Source organism: Lycorma delicatula, chromosome 2, assembly GCF_047948215.1.
Source record: "Lycorma delicatula isolate Av1 chromosome 2, ASM4794821v1, whole genome shotgun sequence".
NCBI classification, from domain to species: Eukaryota; Metazoa; Arthropoda; class Insecta; order Hemiptera; family Fulgoridae; genus Lycorma; species Lycorma delicatula.
Window position 1 is genome coordinate 180,612,229 of NC_134456.1, and position 27,738 is coordinate 180,639,966.

General features: G+C 26.2%; 1 protein-coding gene across 1 annotated transcript in view; it reads right to left on the bottom strand.

Moving 5' to 3' along the window:
• Positions 1 to 5,060: 5,060 nt before the first annotated feature.
• The window catches only part of Snx6 (sorting nexin 6), a 51,935-nt gene continuing 29,257 nt past the window's right edge, over positions 5,061 to 27,738 (bottom strand). Inside the window, exons 6-12 of the mRNA XM_075358035.1 lie at positions 24,509 to 24,671; positions 22,537 to 22,702; positions 21,565 to 21,680; positions 20,490 to 20,672; positions 9,023 to 9,086; positions 7,446 to 7,531; positions 5,061 to 5,602 (exon numbers count right to left, since the gene is read on the bottom strand). Of these exons, the coding sequence (XP_075214150.1) occupies positions 5,549 to 5,602; positions 7,446 to 7,531; positions 9,023 to 9,086; positions 20,490 to 20,672; positions 21,565 to 21,680; positions 22,537 to 22,702; positions 24,509 to 24,671 (832 nt within the window). The 3' untranslated portion in view covers positions 5,061 to 5,548. The remainder of the gene's footprint in view (positions 5,603 to 7,445; positions 7,532 to 9,022; positions 9,087 to 20,489; positions 20,673 to 21,564; positions 21,681 to 22,536; positions 22,703 to 24,508; positions 24,672 to 27,738) is intronic.

The window sequence follows — 27,738 nt, forward strand, 5'->3', positions numbered from 1 at the left end:
TATTACTTTTAATGCATCCATTTTTATTTTAAATGGTATCTATACTTGTACTAATTTCTCACTTGATTTAAGATGTCCCAAAAAAAATTATGTTAAAAAATTATGTTATGAATACAGTTCAAATTCTATTACAAACCTGGAGAATTGTGTAAAGAATAAATTACATGTAGCATATGGTAAGGAATGCATAAAATGTTTGCATGTGTAATACATAAACCATTCCAAAGCTAGTATTAAAGTTCTAGATATGAATAAACATTAAATTCATATAAAGTAGGAATAGGATTATAAAGGGCAAATAAATATCATAAAATTACTACCAAAAATATGGTTTTGAACATAAAAATGTTTTTTTTTGTTAATATTAATCAATTCTAAATGGGTTTTCAAGGGATAATATTATTAACAAATAATTTTAATTTCTTACATTTTATGCTATCTTATTGTTTTCTTATTTATTATTGAAGTAATTTGGTTTGTCTGTACTACTTCTTCAGCAACAAAAATGCATTTTTTAATTAGAAATAAAGAACATGTCTACTCTTTTTGGTTTATGTCATTTAATATTATAAATGAACAATCTTATCACTAATGAAATAATTATCTACTGGTTAACTTAATTTATTACAAGATGCACATTGAGAACACACAAAATATATGTTTAATCCAGCGATGAGAGAGAAGTTTGATAGTTGGCTGCTAACAACCACAAACACAATGAAAATAATAGATTTTATGAAAAAGACGACTGTTACTGATATTACCTAGAGCTTATAAGTAAAACTGTAAATTATTATGTAATGTAATATTTGAACTTAAACAAAACATGATGGAAATTAGTAATATTACAAAGAACAACATCTATAAAATGCTTCTGGTATAGAGAAGAGTACTGAAAAATGACAATCAAAGAAAAGTACATATATTACAGTAATATAACTACTATATTCATAAAGTTTATTCAGATTTTAATAGAATAATATAAAATATTTCACTTTTTATGAACATGTTTATATTATCATTTATATAAACTACATATATAAAAAATCTACAAAAATGATGGTGTTTATGAAAAAAAAGTGATATTTGATTAATTATAAGAGAATAAAGAAATCCTAGATAACAAATACATTAAACTAGGGTCAAAGTTAAAGAGAAAGAAGTGAAGGATGACTATTAAATTAATTTTCATGAATAATTTAATTAATTGTAATATATAAATGCTGTAATTGATATTATTCCTTAAAGAATTAATATTTTTTGAAAATATTAACTTAGAAAATTAATTTGTCAATAATTTTTTTTTAATTTTAAAAACTGCACAATTTGTATAATGAAAAAAGATGCCATAAACGACTAATAGGTACATAAATATTAATCTATATTAATATTCTTAAGTCAAGTACAATACTGTCAATCGATAAGTAACTCATTAAATTCACCTTGCAATTTTGCAATTTCCCATATTTGTATGAAACTGTAATAACATCTCAGAAATATGTATTATTACCTCATTTTATTTAGTTATAATTTACATAATGAACAGCTCAGATTTCAAAAATTTATGATAATTTTTGTTTAATTTTCAGATTATAAATTATAATTAATTATTTACAATAATTTTTAAATCAGAAATTACGATAGGAAAAATGTTACAGGAAATACAAAAAAGGCATACTTTTACTTGTTTTTAGAAATTCTGAAAATTTTGGTATTTGATAATATGAAACAGAAGTACCTATTTCTTTTGTAACAGATACCAGATGTTTTATATAGTACATATACAAAGACAAACAGGTAAGAAGGTAATTCATTCTAACTCCAACATACTAAGGCCAGTTTATAATTAATCCATCTTTAATTAAATATTAATATAAAATATTAATATTATCATTATCTTTAATGAATATCTTTATTCACTGTGTTTAATCAATACCAAAAACTGGCCAAGAGTATATAATAATAGAATCATTAATGTCATAAGTTCAGTACAAGGAATTGTGTAATTTAAAATTAATGTATAAATTTTGATCGTGCAATAATTACTATAAGTGAACCTTAAATTCATTAAATCAGTGCAGTTTATATGATGAAACACAATAAAAAACCTAGCTGTAATTTAATACAAGTAAATATGAAAATTGCTAATTTAAAAAAATTTGAGAATACTATTTAAAATAAATACAATTGATTATTTCATTAGCACCAACAAATATTTATGATAAGAGAACACAGGTAAAAGTGTAAGAATAAGAAATAAATTGGCACCAAAACATTTTCAATTTTAAACATAATTGGCTATCAATATATTAACATTATAAATTAGTTATTTTAGTTTTTCCCCCCTTTTTTTAACAAGTCACAAATTGTATATAAACTGTGTTGAAAAACAATTAACTGGTTTCAGTTAAATAAAGCAATATAAATAAAAATAAACTATACCAATAATACCTATTATATTATGCAAAACTGGGATACACTGCATAAATAATGAAAACTAGATTGTAAAAGATTATATTACATTATAATAATAACAGTAAAAATAAAATAATTCTTATAGTCTTAGTAATGTTTATAAATATTTTATATAAAGCTAGCTGATCTATGCACAAACATACATACAGGCTTAGAATAAAAATATTATCTTATTAAAAAACGACTAAAAAAAGATAACAAATATGATAATAGCATGGTACATTTTATATGTTACCACAAAAAAAAACAGTTATATATATATTATATATATATATATATATATATATATATATACAATATCTGAACCACATCATAATGGAATGTATAATAATTACTGAAAGAAATCTAAATACATAAAATTATTCAAAGGTTACATTTTGGGCAGAAGGCTTTAGATCAAAACATAATTATCAAATAAAATAAAACTGAATGCCAGAAAATCATAACCATTGAACAGCTGTGAAAAATTGAGTTAAACATAAAAAAAATAAATATAAATCTAATGACCCTGAGAAAATGTTTATTACAATCATATTATTTATATATCTATACTGTTTTAAATCTTTAAGTATAATTTAACTACTATCAAGGGTAATTATAATTGCATTTACGATTACTGGATGCTGAAATTTGTAATTTAAATTCAAAATATTATGCAATTAAATTATTTGTAACTGTAAAATTATACTGCATAGTTCTGATTAAAATAACAAGAACATTTATTAACAATGAATAGTGTGTTCACAGATCACCAAACTTAAAAAACTATTAACAATTAAATATAAAAAAATTAATTTTATAACAAATATGTAATTCAAATTACATCTACTACAGTTTTACAAAACCAGAACTCAGAACAGTGACCACAATTCAAGTCTATTCTACAACAGGGTAGAGAAGAATTTTATTTATGATAATATTATTATAATATAATGAAAAACAATTATATTTTAATATAATGAAAATGTTTAATTTTTAATAATTTTAATAGCTGGTATTTATAAAAATGATGAAGATTAGTTATGCATTTTTTATACTTACATAACTGTACTTTTGATTACGGTAACCTAATTATCAATAAGTTTAAACACTGCTTACATATATTAAACAGTTTAAAAGAATTAAGAGGAATAATTTATCATTATTAAAGGTAAGTTCAAAATAACATAATAAAAAAATTTGAAACCTAACTTAGAAGTTATCAAACTTTATATAAATATAAAGCATAAAAGAATTGTATAGCTGCCAAAAATGAACTTGAAGCACGGTACTATAACTAGTGATGAAACTTTTTTTGCAAATATCTTTATCTTTATAATTTTTCAATTTATTAAAAAACTCAAATGTTCACCAAAACTGAACAAACTACATAAAGTATATGCTATATACTTTACTTCCAGGAAGAACCAATTCTTTCAGAGAAAGTATGGACAGTTTTAAAATTTTGTAGGAAGACCATACTTTGAAAAAACACTCACTGTTGAGTACAGATAATGACGGAATTGAATTAAATTAAAAATAGACATTCAGCTCTACAACAAACTATTTTTTTGTTTTGTTTTTATACATAACAAAATAATGCATTTTTATAAATACAGGCAACTATTTAAAGTTGAAATCAATATCTACTAAATTATATGATATTCCTTTTATACCATTAGCTCATAATCTCAAAAATGTTTATTAAATTTGGGCTGTTTTACATCCATTAAAAAAAAAATGGGTCTAACAAAAAATGCATACAAGAACTTTTGTGAATGTACTTTTAACTATTACCAATTTCTACCATATATTGGTTTTTTTTCTCTTAAATGAGTAACTACAAATATATTTGTTTTAAAATTTCATCTTTAATTCTAATCCAGAAATTTTAGTTATCCCTTTATAAATGATATCTTATTTGATATATAAAATAAATGTAATCTATTTTAAGTGTCCAATCTTATGACTGAATGATATTTTTCTCAAATTTACTTTTCCAGGAATATATACATACATGAAAACTTTATCCATCATAAATAGTTTAAATAATATGAATGAGATAATGGAATCACAATATTTTTTTTTGAGAATTTATGACAATGCCTTTAAACTACCCAATACAATATCTCAAATAACAAAGTTAGAAAATAATCAGTTCAAAATAGCATTCATAAAAGTAATAGCTATATTATTACACCATGCATGCACGCGCACACACAAATCTAAACTGTATCATTATTTCTTTAAATATAAAATCCTGAATAACATTTTAAATTTCAATTTACTACTATATACCATGTATATGATAAATATCACACGTAGAGTTTAATTAAACTATTTTTTTTTATAAATAAAATGTTTTTAAAAATTAACTTTATCAATATAATATACACACAGCAGTAGGTTACTACCAATTTCATCATGTAAAAGTTTACATGAAGTAAAATTTTACTTCATTTTGTAAAATTTTACATGAAGTATTACTATAAATTATTAGAACACTATAAATAATTACTAAATTATAAAAATATTAATTAAATTATGTACCAAAAGTAATATAACTATTGTATTAACATTAATGGACTACATGAATGCTATCACTCATAAATGTATGTATAGTTTTTAACATATAAAAAACTAATGTATTGCAAAATACGAAAACATGAAATATTTTTTTCTAAAATGAGTTTTTAAAAAAATAATTATAGATACTATTTCTAAGGAATAAAAGTAAAGGAAAAAAGTAACATAATGAATGATGATTATATAATTTTACAATTAAAAATCTAATATAATTTATTATATCTCATGAATGAACTATTATAAACATGAAAATGATTCATATAATTTTTTTTATTTCTATTCAAAGTGAAATGATAATGAAGCTGATATATATTTAAATATTTATCTGTGACAATGAATAACTATTATGAATTAATACGTAACATATTTATATGTAATGATAAATTAATAAAATATGCTAGACTTCTTTTTGTTTTTCTTTTATTTTCGGTGTAAATATCAGATCTGCAAATATAGGTGTTGGAGGTGTAACGGGAGAATATTGAATTAGAACTTGTAGTGCCCTGGGTCACTCCTCTTCTCTTAAAGATGCCAAACAGTTTTTATAAAGCTGCACTTGGGCCTAAAACAGATAAACAAATTAAAAAAAAAGTATTTAATACCTACATAAAAATAAGCAGCAGCTAAAACACATAAGAAAATACTTTGTTCAGATCAGAATATTAAGTCATTAAGATATAATTTACATTACATAAGTCATGTCAGAAATGGTAAGAAAGTGATTCAATTAAAGTAAAAAGAACCTTTCTAAAATTTCTATGATAGAATCACAGAAAAATGTAGGAAAACATTTATAAGAGTAATATAAAATACAAAATTAACAAAAGAAAAGTTATTAACGCCTAAAAACAATAACAATAAAAAATAACACCAATGTAATTAAGTGGAGGTAAATAAATCAAATGGGAACAGAATAAAACAAAAATTTTAAAGTATTAAATGTAGATAAAATTCAGATCTAGTAAAAAAAAAACTTAAATGTATAATGTTTTTGGAAAATAAAACTTTTTACTTAAATTAACTGGAAGACCTTTTTTAGATTATTATTAGATAATTGTTTAAAAACATAAATGAAAGCATAACATGTTACTTTTTAGTAAGTTGAAATATTATGTTGTTATGTAAAAATAATTCAAAAAGCTGAATTTAGTAATAGTAATCAAAATGGTCTATATTGAAAACAGCAAATAATGAGCTGATAGTTTACATTTCTATATCCTGAAAACTCATTCTGATTATTTCAATATCCCCAAGGTATAATGATAGTTTAGACAGGAGCACACAAAATCATAGTAAATGCTGATAATGATGAGAAACAGCATTTCATTGAAATGCTTCAAAGCAAAACAATATGGTCTGATACTGTTCTATATGAAATAAACATGACAGCCAAAAGTTATACGTATTGAGCAATAAAAAAAATAGTACTACTACTACTATTACCATTAATAAGAATATACACATAATTACCAATGGGACACTTGCCTGAGAACCAAACTGCAACACTTTTGTTCATATTTCAAGTTACATAGTTATATTTAAATACAAAAATAAGAATATTATTAAAATGCAAATCTATTGAAATTAACATCAACATCATGTGAAACAGGCAACTAGAAAAAACAGAACTCAATGAATTAAATAATGATTTTTTACAAAAGTAACGAATTTTAACATACTGAATAAATTTATTGTAAAATGAGATTGATAACATTATGAGGAAACTTATTGAATTACAATAGAAAGCTTTACAGTTCTCCAGAGATGAGAAGTATTTATTTATACTTAAGAGGTGAATAGAACAAACTTAAGTGTGCTAGACATGGTGTTGTATCCTTAATAAAAAAAAAAAAAAACATTACATTAATTTACATAAAATCTCTGTCTGTTTAAAATTACAATCAAAGAAAATTTTCTTGCAGAAGAATTTTATAATGAAACTTGAAATGCAGTTAATAGTAACCAGCAAACAATGTAAGTCCTAAAATAAAGAGTAAAATCAAGGATCACAAATGCATCATTTTTTTTAAACCTAACAAATTCATAAACATAAAAGTTATCACAACTTTTTATAACACAAAATTCCAATGCAATTAAAATAACCTCACCCTGAATAACCTTAACCCCAAAGCTTTCAAACTTGTTGTTAATTTTAATAAAGTCCATTAGACTACAACAGAAACCAATATCTGAACAAAATAACTAGTTTTCAAGAATGAGGAATGTACAAAAAATTCATTTTTATTATTTTTATATATTATTTTCACTTTCACAGCTACTGTTTCAACAAGGAAAGAAGAAATAATGTAGAAACCAATGACAAAATAAATATACTCAACTTAATACATAAGGAATAATTTTTTAAACATTTAATATATATATATATATATAAACAGAATGAATACCTTTGCGTGTTTGATTTCAAGCTCAGCTAATTCGATAAGATTTTTTCTAAACTGTTGAACTCTCCTGGTCTTAAAGTCGATTAATTCTGAAAAAAAGTTATGCATACATACTAGTAGTAATAGTGAAAATATTTACCAATCTTACATTCATTATTCAATTATAATCATTTTATAGGTAACAATTGGATCCAGCAAAATCATTATGCAGGTGCTGGGATTAAAAGCTGATCAATTATGTAATTGATTTACATAATTATGATAATTTCTGGCAAATTTTTAAAAAGAAAAACCAAACAGCAAGAATCATGCCCTTGAATTGTAAATGAGACAGTGTACTCAGTATCCACACCTAAATTCACCCTTAACTCTAGGTGCTTTGGATATTTATAACCAAACTAACAAATTAAAATTTTTTGACAAAAGTTTCTCATTTCTTCAACTGCTTTAATACCATCAATTATGTGTAACTGATTTAAAGAAGTTCACCATCTCTGTTCAATTTTTTTAGAAAATTCTGCCAGAAACTTTTCTCTTAAAAAAATTATTTTAGACCTCTTCATTTCATTCAATCAAGTTATTTTTTATTTCAATTAGTTTTCCTGGCATTTCATTCCATGTTTTGCTATCATAAAGCATTACTTTCCATACAATAGCTATTCTATTTTAAATAACCTTTTTACTAATTCCTAAATCTATATTTGATATCAAAATTTCTTTTCTACATAAAACTTTCCTACCATTTAATTAACAAAATTACAACTTCTGGTATATTATATTCTACCATAATATTTAACTCATTTATTCCCCTTTATATTTTATTTCATCACTCATGTTCAATTTTTTTTTACTTTCATATTTTATTTCTTCCCTAACAAGAAATCTATATTTTCATTTCCTTTAAACTCATACCTAATTTCAGCCAGAAAAACATCAGCAAAATTTAAAGTTTTTATTTAATATTTTCACATTTATGGTAATATTTTAAACTAAAAACTGTGAATATTTAATTAATTCATTAAATAGTTATGTTAAATTAATGATGGTTTCATTTTATAATATTCCAATCTAAGAACTAATTAAGTGCAATCAAATATAAAGTTAATGTGAGTATAAAGGTTTGTTTAGTAACATCTGTCATAACCAACTGAAAAATTACAAAATAAGAATTAACAAAGTATGATTTAAAAATATTAAACAAACATGACTGAGACTCTATCTAAAATTTTTAAAACTTTTCCACATTCTTAATATAGAATACATTAAATTCACACATCTGCAGAAGTAGTTGTGTGATAAAACAAATTACTTAGAAAAAAAGTATTATTTGAATGTCTATTAAACTTACACTGCTTAAAAGATATACTTTTTATAAATATTTAAGTAAATATTCACTTAAAACTTGAAAAAATAATCTACTAAGAGGACATGAAATTGTAGTATACTTACACAACTTTAATATTTTTTTATCATTTAAAAAAATAGAAAGAAAGAAACATTTCTGCATTAATATAATCTAAAATGTTATACGGACATTAAATTAACATTCAACAGTTACAGATTTTCACAAAAATACTAACCCTCTTTTCCTTGATCAGACATTTTTTCAAATTTTTCACAAGCTTCTTGCTGTGCTTTTTCAGCCTGTAACAAATTAAAAGACAAATAAAAAATAAACATTTGCTATATACCATAAATTAACAACCAAAGGCATTATGTGAAATTTAAAAATATGATCCCTAAACTACAAACCCTAACCTTTTCTCTTTTTTTATTCCATTAGGATAAGATGTTACCTTTTAAAACAATTTAGCAATTCTCAAAAATTACAAGAATCCCCCATCAGGCTTATAGTGGGAAGTGTGAAATGAAGTATTTCTTAACTGCATAATTCTTTATAATTGAATATACTGTTTTCAGCAAACCAAGCCACCAAAATGCAGCTGGTAATTCACCACATATTCATTCTGTTCACAAAGACTAACAAGATAATGAACACTTTTACTCTCTGAGAAAGCAAACCTACCTCATTTGTTCATACCTCAGGAGCTTTACATACATCACAGCTATAAGAAAGAAGGGACAGATAGTACCAACCAACATACTACTGTAGCAATTTCTGTAATGAAATAATGCATTATACAATGTCTCTAGTCCAAAAGACACACACAAACACACATGAGCGCGCACGGAAAATTAAAATAGATATACTTATATTAAATAAAATGGAGCTATGAATATACTACTTTGGTTTTGGGCAAGAGATAAGATAAATCATATCTGTTTCCTAACTCCATACAGAAGATTAGAGGACTTTTAATTAAAGCCACATGAATCATATTTTGTGAAAATGATAATCCAAATTGCGTATTCCTAACTGAATAATGTTAACGTTAATAAACCTATAACTTAAAAATTTCAATAAATTAAAAATCCTATCATTCACATGTAAAAAGTGGCTTCAATATTCTTACTTCATATTTATTAAATTTTAGAATACATAAATAAATAAATTTAAGTACTATCCTAAATTGCCAAGATCTGTGTCAGAGTGGTAGTATTTCTACCACCTGCGGTTTTAAAAAGTTGACATTTTTTATACACATTTTATACAAGTTTATCATACAAAAAAAAATCAATAAGAATTAGTCTTTAATTGCCACTATGAATAAATAAACAGATTAAAAACAGCAAAAGCCCACTAAATCATTAACTGACAATTAATCATACACATAATTTTAAAAATTATGAAAAGTTTTGATAAAATTGGAATGACATTGCTAGGGACGTGAGAGTGGACATCACAAAACCAATTCACTGCCAAATAGTAACTGAGCTAACGCCAGTTATGAGGCAATCTCATAACAAAATTTTATGCTAACCAATAGTGGCTGGAACTGTGAAAAGACTTTTTCCAACTACCCTTTACTTATATTCACTGTTTTCTTCACAAAAAAAGATCTTCGTAGTCTTTCATGCAATTTAAATATATCTTATTTTCAAAAGCAAGAAATTAAAACTAAAATATCTCAATGAAAAATTTTCAAAATTTAAATATTGTATTTTAAGCAAGTATAATGATGAACAGCAATAAATTTATATATAGAACAGCAAATGAAGCTATATTATACATAAAAAATGGTCATGCAGTAGATAAAAAAAGAAATATTGAACAACTGTATAAAGTATTCTAAATATTGTTATCGTCTATAAACCAAATGAGGGGAAAATTTATTTTACTTCTAATAAGGAATTTATATTATTAAAGGCAAAAGCAAAGCTAAAATAGATAGGGTTAGTTGAAATGGATAAAGGTAAATAGAAAATAAATTTATTTAAAACAAGCAGCTACAACTTGAAATTTGCTTTTCAGATTTTTCAAATATAAGCATGAAAGAAAACAATTACATTACTAAGTCAGTTTTAAGATGTAAAAAGCAAAAATTATGTTATTGCAATTAAAAAATAAATTTAATACATTAATGGGTATAACTATTGCTGCAAAAAAATTAAGTATTACACTATTTTTTTTATGAAACTGATAAGCTACTTTACATAAAATTAAGATGATCTAAAGCTAACATACATGAAATCTGTTGTTACAAGTTTTATAAGTTTACGTATTTCATAATCAGTATTCATTTATTTCCTTTTTTAATATGCTAATTATTTTCTGAATTCTTTCTTCAATTAATTCAGGAATATTAGCTGATATATTTAAAATTCCAATTCTGATTATTTCCAATTCATTTTAGGTTTCATCATTTTACAAATAATTTCATACATTTAAAAAAGTTTAATTAAAAAGAATTTGAAGATCTAATCACAACAAATCAAAATTCTGCTTAGGCAAGGACCGCCAAATCAATTGAATCATTACCTCAATCTGAAATTTTATATAAGACATAATAAAACCTTCCAAAATAACATTTTATAATAGCCACAATTTTTTGGTTGACTTTAGTTAATGTAACAGTTGACAACATAGTTTTTAAATTCATGATCTACAACTAAATCAAATACTAAGCATTATTTTAAATTAATATGTTAAATTTACTACTGCGAACATTCATTATGTCTTTTGATAGATTTTTGGCTAATTACATTAGAAAGTTAATGTGTTAATTTATATCACTGTGACTCAGATTGGTTACACCTATTATAATGAAATGGACACAAGAAAACTTGTTTCAATTACACAAGCAAAACTGGTTTGTGAAAACCAAAGAAAATAATACAACAGATGTTAGAAAATACTTCTGCAATTCTAAATCCAATGGGTTACACATTATATGTATAAAGAATAAAAGTAAACAGAAGAAAAAAGATAATATAGTATAAATTAAGATTAATAAACATGGTTTACGTATTGGCTAATTTAAAAAAAAATTGTATTATCATTTTAATGTATCAAAGAACTTTTTATCAATACTCTATGGATGACACTAGATGTAAAACAATTAAAAGAATATTTATACCCACTATAAAAATCTATTTGTTATTTGCAATGTTTCTGTGGAGATTCCTAGATTGGAGAATCTTTCAGACAGTATGACATTCTTCTTTGCATTTTCATAGAAAATATTTTAAAATAAATTTATTGCTATAAATTGGTAAAGACAAACTAAAATGTAGGTTTCTTTTCAACCAGTTTAATGTTTAACTTTCTACTTGTTTACATTCAAACCAAATGTACCGCTTCAAGGAAAAATTTAAAAAAATAAGATTAATATTTAAAATTCAACATTTTCACAACTTAATCACTTATTTATGATTTTTTTTTTAAATTTTAAATAATTTTATTGAGTACTAAAGTTACTTTATTAAGAAGTCTGCTTTACAACCTCCTGTGTTTACAAAATAAACCCAACTTTCCAACATTTTAAGATTCAAAGAATAGTATCAAAAAGTCAGAGTACTGCATTTTGTTACCAACAATAATAAATTAGCTTCCCAGATGTGAAATTTCAGTGCAAAAAGAATTCTTCAATCACATTTTCTAATTATAAAAACTAGCAGTACTAATAACTAGATGTAAAAAGGTCCTTCAGTTTCAGCTGTATGATACATATAAGTAATAACCAACTTGATGTGTTTATAGTTAACAATTATTTGAAAGTCATTATTCTGTCCCATTCAATGTAAAAATTAAGATGTATTTCATTATAAATATTTAAGTATCAACACAGATTTTGAAACACTGATATTGCTAGGTGAATAAAAAATAATACACAAATAAGTTAGGAGCTAAAACAACAAATAAAATAAATAAGTACTATATCATAAGATAAAAATCTAGCAAAATAAAACTAAACAAACCAAAAAAAATTGGTTAAAATATAAAGTTAATTTCTATAGCATATTTCATGCAACTCTAACCAATAGAAAAGAATGCATTGCCGTTAACTACAGCAAATACTTTGTTTTTGAGGTAAAAGGGATACAATATAACAATTATTTCACGTACTAAGAGTAAATTAAATAAATCATATTTTAGTTATGTTACATCTGTTGGAAATAAAACAATAGATCTGCAAAATATTTTGCAGTAGCATTACAAAAGAATAAGTTTGTTTTTGTAGTTATGTAACACTAATCACTTGAAGTCAATGAGTTTTATATCTCAATTAAATCAAACTCATTGCATAACATATATAAGCTTAAGGCATGATGTAAAAATTCTAAATTAAATTAAATATGTTAAGTTTCTAGCTTGTTAACAAATGCTGTACCTGGCTGGTTTTTAACCTAAAACCTTTAGATGAAAAGCACAAATGCCATCACTGCAGCGACCACATCGCAGAAGAGAAAATTAGTGACATAGTTTGAAAAAAAACTTCTATGAGTTGTGGAAGATTATATATATATATATATATGTAAAGATAAACTTGTAATTATATATAACTTGTTTTTCATCTCTTTGCCAAGAAGTGCAATTTCAAAATTCCATAAATTTGTTATGAACGAGTATGAAAAATAGTGCTTAGGTATATTTAAAAACAAGAGAAGTACAAGGGTCCTTGTATTCTACATACATGAATTTCAACTGTATTCAACAATAGCACAATAGTGTTAAGATATATAACTCACAACTAAAAAATAATTTTTATTTTTATGAGAGCAAAAATAGCAAATAGAAGTCAAACCAAACAACAGAAGTATTTAAAGGACAGTTTAAATTCTTCTTAAATTTCCTAAATGCTGATGTTTATAATCTCTTTACAAAATAATACAAAATAAAATTATACTTACAGGAAAAGACATGAAATTCTATGAAATAAAAAAAACTGAATGATATGCATTTATTGCATAACAATGGTATATGTTATAGATAATTTCTACAAGCTATAGCATTTTATATATTCACGTAACTGAAATTTTATTAAAAAGATAAGCAGCTAGCTAGCTACGTTAACAATTGCATTGTTTTTAGTAATGAGAAGACTTGCGACTCCTTAATTAATGCAACCCATCAGTACAGAAAACATTTTTTTGTAAATAACACAATCATAATGGAAAATTTAATGAACTTCTGGCAACTGTGATTTGCGTAAATGAGTACACATAAATGTAGGCAAATTAGCAATAACTTAATAAATAAAAGGTAATAAAATAGCTTTTAAAATAAAATAAACTATCAATCATAGAACACTATCATCAAATAAACATAATGCTTGAAAAGTGTAAAAACTTAAACTATTCTGACCACACAACTTTACAGTGGAAAAACACGAAGTGGCTTCAAGCACACAATAAGTACATACAATACTCTACAGTAATGCAGATTCAGGATTTATCAATCAAACACCTGTATTATCATCATAAAACAAATTATCATTACATAATATTTACAATAACCTAGAAAATCTAAATGCAATAAAAATCTTTATGTGAAGACATTTGAAGAGCATAAACTGCAAAAAAATATACACATCACCAAAACATCAACAAATTACAGACATATAAATTTCAATCCATTAAACTTTTGACTGCATTCTAAACATTTATTCTTCCAATTCCAACAATAATCTTCTGCTAGAATCAAAATTTAAAGACAAAAACAGATTAGTCATTAATGAAAGAATTTTCTCGACTGAAAACATTTTTGTCAGCAACAACAAAAATGCAAAATGGGGCAAAGATGGATGAAGCACTAAATCTAATGATTGCAATTCATATGCATTCATTTTGAAAAAAATTTTGTATAAACAATATACGTAAGGAAGAATATTTACTGAATATATAAGGAAACAATTTTGTGAAAAAAAATTTTATTTAAATTTATTATTTTTTCCGATAAAAACTTCTGATCAATTTTGATATTTCTGAGTGTAATATCACAAAAATTCTTTGGTATAAATTCTAAATCATAATAAACACACAGGAAAAATTTCAGTAATTTTAATTTTTGATACACTAAAACCAAGATCTTTTTGAATTTAACATATCAACATATATGCTTAGGTCATTTAAAAAATTATAGTTGGAAATCTAAGCTGTGGAAAAAATTGCAATTGACTGCTGCTCCAATAATTTTAACACTCACTTCTCAGTCAAAAATTACTATTACAATACTGTGGAAATTTCCATTATATCAGTTGAATCAATTGGTACCATATGTAAATGTGCTCCTAGTAATGTAGTACCAACAAGTGATACAAGTAACAATGTCATAAATCCTACATGATTCATCAGTCTGGGAATACTGACTGATATTACTAAAGGATATAAGAGATATAAAGCAAACACTGTGAAGTAACAAAAAAAAAATGCATTACCAAGAGAATAGGGCAAAGTCAGCAAAGCAAATTTCTAAAATTCAAAAGGCTTCTACCCGCATTCTGTACCTAGTTACTAGCAAAAAATCATGATGAAAAATAAAAACAAAATGCAAAATATCATTCTTGAGCATCGAGTAATATGTATAAATACAAATCAAATAAAAATATCTAAAGAAAGCGGCAAAACAATGAAAACTGGATAAAAAGTATTTACAATTGTATAATTTACATAACCAATAAATTCAGCTTTAATAAATAACATCTGGCTTTTAAAAGGTAATTTTTAATATTTTATCCACAACAATGTTTAATAAAAACATACACTAACAGTGATAATTTTGCAGATCTATTGTTTTATGCTAACAACATGCTAAAATAATACATTTACTTTATGTACACATATAGAATGCAACAAATCTAAACATGACATTTTTTTTTACATGACATGGTAAAAAATAATTTTACTCACTTCTGCCACCTCTTGGGCCTTCGATAAAGGAAAAAAAACAAACATAAAAATCAGGAATTAGGTAAAAATGACAACTATACAATGTAATTATTTCCACATACTAAATGTTACACATAATCACATGATGCATAGATGATAGTAAAATAATTATAAAATGTGTTTTGTCTTTATAACATTTTACTTCTAGTTAACCAACAACAAAAAAATATGATGATCTTTCCCACTCCTGAATTATTACAAAAGGAGGGTAAAACAGTTAAATATAATTGGAAATAGCACCTGCAGAATTATAATAATTTAAGTTGTACATGCACAGTAGAATTTATAAATCTAGCGACTATGCTTTTATGCCTCTATGTGATTCAAATTTACATGCTATTTCTACAATATCTTTATCAGTGTAAGTTCAGAGAATATCCTGCCAAATGTAAGTTAGCAATCTGTGATTCATATTTACAAACAAGACACTTCAAACCTTTGAAAATTCATTGAGACATATTAAATATAAGGACAAAAAACAGTAAGTTTACAAAAATATGTAAATAAGTTGAAGTATAGAATGAAATACAAGAAAATGAGTCCGATGAAAAGCACATCGGCTGGTCTTTTCCAATCACAAATGATATGTTGGAGGAAGTTATATAAAATTTAAAAAAAATTAACTCTCAATTTCAAATCTTATAATAATTTTCTTGTGTTTCAGGTTATTTACTGTGCAAAATTGTAACTGACAGAAGGCAGGCTTTCAATTCACTGATGAGTGTTACAGAAATTCTATTTATTTAAATCACAATATCAAAAGCAACAAGTCATAGTCAATAGATGTTAGAACACCAACACACATTCATTCACAATCAGACATATACGGGTAACATAAACTGGACAGGAACAAAAATGATATAACAGCTATGTATAAATGATTCTTACTTCACGAATATGCCTAATATTTAAGCTAAACATGTTTGTACAAGGTTTGTGAAACACAAACTTTATTTTTATTAATTGAAATAATTGATTTTATCACAATTCTGATAATTTTAGTGATTACTGATGCAATGAAACCTGTACATTTATGTGAACAGAATGCGAAGTCCACTCTCACTTGCACATGATACTGTTATAAAAGGAAAAATGAAATTAATTGCCGATATGAGCTTTCTATTGGTAGTATTTAATTTCCTTTTTTAGTATAATAATCAACATTTTCAACAAACTTCAGTCAACAATACATAAGATGTTTAAATAGACAATTTTTTTTGCCATTTATATCCTATACTAAAAATTCCTCCTGTAACGTATATACTCACAAGAACTTTTTCCTTTTGCTTCATAAAAATGTATAGATCAAATTTCTAGATCACCATTTCTAGATCATTAGCATTCATACTGAATGGTAGTTGAAAATATCCTTGCCATTTTCATCCAACAATAAAATGTTGTAATAGCATTCACCTATCTTTTGACAACTGTGATGACACAATAAGTTTCTTTTTTTATATCTCTTCAGATTTACAAATTCAATCTTTTCCAAAAATCTAAGTAAATCAGCTTCACAACAGGTAAATTCAATCATATGATCTTTAAAAAAGGACTCAAATAACATTTGATATAATCATTATATTACAAACTTCTTTAATTAACAAAATAATTTGTTTTTCATAATTTTGTTTGTCATAGTCTCTTATTTTTAGTCCGAATGAAACAGAAAGAAGCAAAGAAAAAATTATTATCTACTTAACTTTCCATCTAGAAACTATAAAATGTACATTACTACATACAAAAAGTTTTTATACCAGCCGTTTTAAATTAATGCCCACTCTCAAATATGTTAACATGTGTTTAATGTGACTCAATTAATCTTGATAATTGATAAACTGTAAATCTTATGAATCATAAAAACATCTGTATGCAAAAGATAAATCCAGCTAGGATTATAATTTTTATTCAACATTGCATGATCAGAAAGCAAATTAAAAACGAATTATTAAACTAATCCAGTGTAATAAAACTATTAGCTCATACATCAATCAAACTTTCAAACTTGGAAAGTAGTAGCGTATAACCCCACTATAATGCGGTTATCGAGGGACTTACATGACAACTGCATTATTTCGAGAAGTAAATTTTAAATCACAAAGGGGATCAATTAAAAAGGTAGGCAAAAATCAAGCAATAATGGTTTAATAGAAAAAGCCAATACAGTACAATGTGTACTTACACAGAAACAAATTAAGTGTGGAAGATACGATATTTTTTCTTTCAATGTAAATTATGTTTTAAAATAAAAAGTTATTGTTTTTTGTTTCGCTGTCGTATGTTTCTTCTTTATAATATATGACTTTACACTTTGTAAATGCAATAAATGACAGTCATCTATCACTTTGTTGCTCCATCCATGTTATTACATTTTCCAGAACGTCTTTTATTGAGGGTGTAGACCTCTCCGTAACAGCAATATCTGCAACACTTTCCCCTTCTTCCTCTGACAAATTATCGTTAGGTTGTAGAACAGAGTTGACAATTTCTTCGTTGGTCATGTAATGGGCAATGGGTGTTTGACTGTCTTCTTGAACCCACTCATTGAGATCACTTACAGACAATTCTTGCCCAGTTGAATTTACAATTCCAGTGCGTGTTTGTCAATAAAAATATGAACATTTCCTGTTTCAATGTCTTCTGTATTACTCTGTAACAATACCAGTCAACAATTTTTAACTGTAATAGAATTTACATGCTGTTCCAGCACTGTACACAACACTTTTTAATGACACAGATTTAATAGATTCTGTTGCTTGTAATTCTGAATTAATGATAGCAATCAGTAACTCTCATCGGTAATAAGCTTTAAATGCTTATGAATAGCACCTCGGTCTAATGGTTGGATCAAAGATGTGGTTTTCTTGGGTAAAAATATTGTGATTATTTTTCCATCTTTAGATTTCAACAAGTCAGTAGGCGGATGAGAAGGGCAATTGTCAAGACATAATAAAAGCTTTTTCTTACAATCTTTGAAATAATAAATAATTTTTAACACAAGGCACAAATTCATCATTAAACCATGTTAAAAATATATTACACGTCATCCACACATTTTTACTGTTTTTAATAACCGGTAATGAATTCATATTAATGTGTTCGAAGCAACGTGGAGCTGGCATACTTACCAATGAGCAACGGCTTCAATTTGTGATTTCCTGACTTACTGGCATGCAAAAAAAAAGTTACCCTTTCTTTGTTCATTTTCATACCAGACTTATTTGGTGCCCGCTTCACATCTAATGTTTTTGTTAGCAATAGTTTATAATACAAAGCAGTTTCATCACAATTATACAACTGTTTGTCACTGAAGTTATTCTCTTCTATAACTGTAATATTGTTTGTGAAAAATGTTCGGCTGCCATCGCTTCTGCTGAATGAAATTCTTTGTCGATATTTACTTGGTCTATGGCACGACAGATTTTCCATCGTGATAACCAACTGCTAGAAGAACTGAATTCTTCTCCATTGTTAATTTGTTCATGAAAACTTAGTGCCTGAGCTTGAAGTATTGGCCCTGATAGCGGCACTCCTTCACTCCGGTTTTGCAAAAACCAAAGATACATACACTCATCTACAACATTATCAACACCTAGTCTAACCTTTTTACAATCAAATCTGACTGTTTCATCCATTGAATCAATAAAAGAATGCAAATTATCTTCTTTCACCCAATCATATATAGTATCTTCAGGCACACCAAATTCCCAGGGTAAACTAGCTTTCGAATGACCTGCCTTAACCTTTTCAATAATTTCTAATTTTTCCTTTACAGAATACATTTTTCATTTAGATGTCATGTTAGGCAAATACAAACGAAAACAAACACTACAAAATCTAATAAATTAACCAACGTAATAAAACTTAAAGATACTGATAAAACACAGTAAAAACAGCTTGGAATAAATCACAATACGTAACAACATTCAGATACCGTATACTGTGCCTTGTACAGGCAGCACATTGATGGTCTTATCGCTATTACAGGAAACGAGTTATTGCAGTAGATCATAAGAATTTCTCCTATTACTGTATTAGAATCATAGTTTAATTTTATTGAATCATGTTTCTGGGAATTCCAAGGCTTTAAATTGGTCATAACTAATTGATAGATGTTATATTAGAAGCGTACTGTTGATAATTTCAAAGGATTTATGTGGGTTTTATACTGATATCGAATACAATGGTAGGGTGACTAGCATTTCTTCATTCTATTTTATTTTTTCAGACACTCAGATATTTTTTGGGAGACAAGTTATAATCCGTGTTACATCCGTATCTGCAGTATATTGAGTACAGCAGAGCTGTACTATATTTATTTTCAGTGTGGGTCATAAAACATGTTTAAACTATATCTAAAAAGAAAATTTTGAGGAATATTACTAGGGATCATATGAACAAATATTTTATTACCAATTACTGTAATTGAAAATGTATTTCAATTGAACCAAATCAGTGTTTCAAAATAGGAATTCCTTTCACAGAAACAACTTTACAAAAAAAAAAAAACCACTTTTAAGTGAAAATAATTTTATTTCTTGTACCTGCCTTTAATTAATAACAAAATTTTGCATCAATAAAAATTGTGCATAATCATTAACCAGTGAATACAAATTCATAAAAAATAAATTTGCTTATGAATAATAACAAAATAAAAGCATGTATTGATGCATTAAAAAGCACGTAAAGAATTTACATGTCTAAATAAAAAAAGTAACTGATATTAACATTTTATGTATTAATTAATATATATTATCTTACCGCATGTATATCTTTATTTTTCGCTCGAGCTTTCTCTAAATTACGATTAGCAGCTTCATAATTGGCCAGACATCTTAATCGACGATACAACAGTCTTTTAACAGCAAATGAATCATTCATATAGTAACGTAAAAGATCAGACAATTTTAAATCTTCATCTGATGCAACACGGCCCTCACTTTTCTGCAAAATCAAAGTGAAGAAACATTGACAAATTCAAGAAAAAAACAATAAATTAACAATTTATAAACAACTTAAAGTTATGATGATAAAAAAAGGAGAAAACATAGATATTCATTTACAGTTACAATTCTGAAGACTATTTCAAAAGAAGTCACATTCTGTGGGGCTTATGATGTACTACTATCCAATCTTATAGCCAAGCCATAAGGCACAAAGAATTATAATTAAAATGTTTGCTACACCCATTGACTCTCCACTGAAAGATATGATTTTTTTAATTATTATGGTATTTCTAAAATAAATTATAATTTAATAATAGAAAATATTCTCTTTAATAAAGGTTAATTATGTACTCCTGATATATGCCAGAAAAAAATAATAAACAAAAAAAATTAAAGATTTTTAGATTCTAGGAGTATAAAACCCTTAAAATGAAATGTATAGAGATTTTTTATAAAATGTCTTTTAAAATGTATATAAAAATCACATTATACATTTCAAAATAAAACTTGTGAAAGCTTACCATTCTGTTCAACTAGTTACACTGACAACAGAGAAAAGTATCTTTGCATATAAAGCAAACAAAAGATAAGTAGCACAGTAATATGTGCAGATGTATGCATTGTCTTTATGTCAAGTGATAATGCAACTTTATCGAACTTATAATGCTGTAAGAACAGATTTTTTTATGAACCTTAAATTCTGAATTCTTAATTTATCTACCTAAATTGAACTTCCACCAATAAAACAAGTCTAAATTAGTAAACATTATAAAATTTTAATCGTAAAACTTGTTTACTATTTTTAAAATATACTTAAAAAACAAATTACTAAACAATAATTTTTATAAAAATAACACTGACACAATTAAATAATAATACAAAATTCTTACTCTAGCTTTTTCAAATGTATCTGCAACTTTAGTCAAAAATTTTTCAAGATCACGATGTTCATGAGTAGCTAACTGAAGAAGACCAGTGGATATTTTGATGAATGAATCTGCAACATCTATCAAAAATATAATTATTATCAATAAAAAAATTCAAAACTTTAAATAGCCCATCTGATTTATTATTCTGTCAAATTTATATCATATTTAACTTTTCACAGGTAAATTGATAAAATTATTCTCATCAATATGTCAGTAAAACTGTTTTTAAGTCAATTTTTATTTTTAACCCTGCATAAAAGATGTTAAAGCACCAGCCATTCCCTTTTTTGGTGTCTTCAGAAAGCAACCTGGGAACCCATTATGAGCATTTTCTTAAACTGCAGGATATCAGAAACGATTTTGTATAACACAGAAATTGAAACTTGTGGGGATAGCAGTGACAAGTGAAAATCATGAATTACCGGTCTTCAAAAATTTTTTTCATCAACTTCACACTAAATCATCTGCGATTACAGAAGGTTGGCCCCGATTGTGGTTCATCATGGAGATTGACCTGCCCATCCTTGAACAGCCTTACCCATTTACGCACTTTGCTGCCACTCATTGAATTAGGCCCATAAACCTCACATCTCTGGCGATGAATGTCTGCTGCTTGACATGTTCCTTGCAGTCAAAAACTGAATCACAAATTGTATTTCACAATCAATCGGCCGTTCAATTATTTGAAACATTTTAACTTCACAACATAAACTGTATACAGTGACACTACGACTGCAAATGGAGTCTGCATTTGTGCAAGGTATGCCGGGTGCTGGGATGCATACGCATTTCAACAGTCACATAAAATTTACATAGCTACAGCCAATCGGACCTAACTTAAAAAATAGCCCTCGTACATTTCTGAAAAAATTTTATAAATAAATGAATCTGAAATTTCTCTTACTGAATTATACAAAATATTAATATACCAACCTTTATGTTTTTTCGTCATACGATCAGCTTTTGCAGTAGCATCTTTTAAATGTGAATGATACTCTATAAGGAAATTTTTCTCCTGATCAAAAAAATCATTAACATCTTTTACTGTAGCTGACAGTAACAACTCATCAGTTGTTTTTGAAAATGATTTGACAAATCCCTAAACGAAATAAAACATTATAATTAAAACCTAAAAACTAAAATAATTTATAAAAAATAAAAACTGACTTAAAAAAATAACAGTATTAAAAAGTTACAAATAATTATATTTTTATTTATTAACTAAAGTAAAAGTATTTATAACAAATAACTATTTTCAAGGTCAATGCCAGCCAACCTTCAGCTAATTCAGAACTTTCAACTTCAAAAATCAGCTCTGTTAAACAACTGATTAACTACATCAGCCTGGTGGACTTATTAAACACACACACTTTTAAAACTTTTAAATAAGAATTTAAAAGGTAAAGATGCCTGGCTATAGTCAGTTGAAACATTTTTTTCAGTAAAAAAAAGTTTTAAGTACAAAAAGTTAATGAAAAAAAAGTTTCAACACATCTGATGAAGCAGTGCATACCGTAAAAGCACTAATGTGCAAAAATTTATTAAAAATAAGTAATAAGTGATATTTTTACTTTATTTATTACTGATAATACATACATTAAAGATCATGCCAGGAGAGGATTTCACACCTTTACAAGTATAAAAATAAAACATTAAAAGATTTAAAAGACTTGAGTTCTGTGAAATTATAATGAACAACATTTGTGCAGATTCTAATCTATTAAACAACATAGTTTTTAAAGACGAGACCACATTTTTTTTAAATGGCAATGTAAATCGCCATAAGTTTCCAAACTGGTATCGTGAGGCACACACACACACACACACAGTATCCAGTAAAAGTATTGTTGGTGGACAATTGATAGAGCCTATATTTATTGATAGAAATTTAAATGCAGTGAAATATGAGGCTTTGCTTCTCTACCATATCACTCCAAACATTCAAAATGTTGTTGGCCCAACTTCGAAACATTTGGTTTCAATAAGGTGCTGCCTCGCCTCATTTCAATCTTCAGATACATGAAATTTTAAATGCATTTTTTCCTGAAGGATGGATTGGCCAAAGGGGCCAATCCATCTCTGGGCCACCCAAGAAGGAGTTGATGAAATTCTATTTCTAATCAAAAGGTAAAGTAGTTGACCAACACCTTACCCTGAAAGTTACAGTATTCTACCTGCAATGGTTTTGTGAACAAAGTTGAGGGGCTTTCGTATTTTTGACTCGCTCTGTATATTTGACTTCAGCTTGGCTTCAATTTTAATTCAAGTTTTATTTGGATTATTAGAAACACTAATATACTAGACCAGTGATTCGCAACTGTGCACCTCTTCACAAGGGTGCTGTGACATATTGTAAAAGCTTCATAATTAATTGAACCAGACATTTATAATTACTAATTTAATGTTAATAAAATAAAAAAATAATGAAGATATACAAGTTTTATTTATTTTTATCTTTTACTTAAGAGTAGTCATACATTTACTTAGGGTAGGGTACCAAGGAAAATTTTAACTGAAATCGAGTACTGCAACTTGGAAATGGTATCGCGACTCAGAAAAGTTTGGGAATCACTGTACTAGACTAATATGACTCTACTGTAATATCAAAGAAATGTGCTTCAATTAAATAAACTTGGAAGACAGCACTGATAGCTGTCTGACACACATATGTGTGTCATGCTTATTACATGAAGTACAGTATATTTATTGTATAATACCTATCTACCTTTTTTAATGAATAGTGATAAAAATAACATTAATACATGAAGCAAGATAAAATAGTTACAGGTCTGTAATTTTCGGTGAATATTAATTTAAAACTACTGAATAATTAACTTTGTATTTGAAATTTATGATCCGAAAAGCTTACAAGATTAAATTAAATTTTTTTTATTAATCTAATTACCTCAAATACTTCCTTTTTGTTTTTGGAACGTACAGCCAAATCTTGATCATATTCTAAAAAGACATGAAAATTATGATCATGTCGAAATACAGGATGCTGTGCAAGACGTGTTAAAAAAAACTCATGCATAGCAACTGTCTTCTTAAATGTAGCCAAATATTCTCTACAACATAAATGAAATGGATAATATTACAGATAGTTTAAAGAAATAATCTGAAATTAATTTAATTAAACAATTCAACAAAGAAAGCCATATTTCAAGCGACTTTTCTGTCTTTTATGAATCTCTAAATAAATGTTATTAATGAAAGAAATACTTAATTTCATATTTAGATAAAATATTGTGTGAAAAATAACTGTTCCGTTGCTAGTTTGAGCCAGCTAGTGCTGCTCTCTAGTTTCTAGTAGCACTGGCCTGCAAGCCAGTTCATACATTCATTCGAGTTAAGAATCCCATCTGGCACAATCATGCATTTTCTTTGTCTAATGTGACTTACGTGGTTTAGTATTTTACACATTAAATTCAACTATCCTAGAAGAATATTGTTTCATTCTTTCAACCAACAATCAATACAGTCCATCCTAGTTCTAAAGACTTAACAATAACTATTAGTTTAATATAATAAAAAATAATTTCTTTTTACTTCTGATGGATTTAAAAAAAAAAACCATAACCTCCTGTATTAAAATAAGTTTAAGTTATCCCATAAACAGTGAGATAAAGTTCTTTTACTCAATACTTTCATGTTCAATTACAAATGTATTTTGACATATTTTCATATAAATATTTTTTTACTAAATTAACTTTAAAGACTGTTAGAGAACTAAACTTAATTTTTTTTTTACTTATTTCTGCAGTTAATTTTTTTCAAAACCTTTTTGCAATACCAATGGTTTAAAATTATATCATTTTTATGCTACAACTTGAACTGCTTTGTTTTAAACAAAAGTTCAATTTCTAAAACTTTCATTTGTTTTCAGTAGACTATACTTACATTGATCTTTCCAGAATTAAATTCTTCACAAATATTTTTCTTAAGCAGTATTTGTTTATTGACAATTTAAATAAATTTACCACAAACCTAACAAATGTATCTCTAATTTTGATAACTCAAATTTTTTAGACTTGACAACTTTTTTTTAAGAAAGACACTGGAGGATACACAGATTTGGAACACTTTACTATTATTTTTCGGGTCAAAAAACATATTAAATCATCAATTTCCCCCCAAGAATTTCAATGTAGCCTCATTGTAATAGAAATCATGGCAAAATGTTTCTCTAGTTCTAACTCAAAAACATCTATATAAGTCTGGGTATACTACAATTACTTCATACAATAATTACATTAATTAAATAATTATTTCAATTGTATATTTACTTCCAAAAGTAGAGTACATTCTGAAATAATTTTCATTTTTTTTTTGTGAAATATTCTTAATTAAATGGCCACACTAATTAACTAGATTGAGGACAAATGATTAGAGTCATTTCTGACTCCAATGAAATTTCCTGAAGCTAATGGAAGTTAGAAATAGTACTAATTTTCATGTTTCTTGAATGGTTGGAAACCTGAAATTTAATATTATTATTATTATTAATAGATCTTTAGAAAAGATAAGCAAAAAATTTTTACTCTACAATACCCAAGGAGTAAAACAGAAAAAGGGAGCAGGAGACCAAAAGAGCTAAAAACTTAACTGTTTCAATGCGAAAGACCTATAGATTCATTATCAACAAATTTTCATTTCCCAAATATCTAATAAACTGAAACTGGCATAGTTATTCCTGAGCGTACCTTGAGAATAAATAAGAAGTTATTTTGACAACCGCTATGGAGATAAATAATGAACTGAAAAGAATAAGGGAATAATTAAAAAAGAATAAGGAACGATATTGGAAAGATAGAAACTTGAAACTTGGTGGAAATGTTCATTTACATAGTAATCTACTGCTAAGAAGACATAACTTCTTCCTAATGTGATAAAAGGGAGTGTAAACAGATAAATAATAAATCGTTTTTTTCTTTTAGATACATTGGTTAGAAATATTTATTTAAACAATATTGGATATTTACATTAAGTTCAGAGGCTTTTCTTCAAACCATTTTAAAGATCAACAAGATTAAAGTTATACTTCCTAATCTCTATTTATATTCTGAAGCTGTTGTGACAAAAGCTTGAAATTCAGTATGGATGATAACAGTGGAATTATCAAAACTCCACTTTTGGATTAAACTGTACTTATGAAACTACTACTATAAAACCATGCATAAATGGATTTCAAAATTTCGGTGTAATTTTTTGATCCAATTATAATAAAGTTTGAGTGCAGGTAAAAAAATAATTCTAATCTAATCTGTAAAAGAAATTGTAGCTTCCTTAAAAACAAATCTAAAATGATGAACTTCCTATTTTCTATGGATATTTCTAATGCAATGACTACAAACTGAAGATCTGACCTCGACACTTGCTACAAAATTCAATAAAACATATTTCAGGGGTTTCCTTAAAAAATCATTCTTAAGGGGGGTGAAACTGGATTTGGGATCATTCCAAAAGGCTTTTACAACAAACAACATTAGTAACATGTTCACACACTGATACAAATACAATGGTTATTGAAAGATAAACATCACAAATACTAAAAATTGATCTATTTTGCATCCTCTTAATTGAATGAACTAACAGGTGCAGAATCAGTGAAAAAAAAGTGTAGAGACTTTTTTTAATCTTGTCATTTTCAATAAAATATCTTTTAAAGGGAGTAAAGAAAAACTGTTTATTATTCACAGAGGAAATTTGAAAATTTATAGAACAGTCATAATTTTTTATTTATTATAATTAGCTTGAATAAACATACGGTTTTTTTTTATTTCTCCATATAAAGATCTTTATTTTTTTTTATAACAGTTTTGTATTTTTCATGTCAATGTTCAAAAGTAATGTAATCTTTTAAGATTACACCCACCATGAGAGGGTTGTACATTAATGGGTCCCTAATAATTAAAAGCATACATGATTAAAATGCATCTGCATAATTAACAAATCATCTAATTACTCTATTCATCACTACAGAAAATGATAAATAAATACAATACACTGTACCTAATATCAGGCTCAACATAAACTAAGCCTAATTATAAATTAATATAATTAAAACACAAAACTACATAGTAATGGCTATACAATTATAATGAATGATAATGGCTATACAATTATAACAAATAA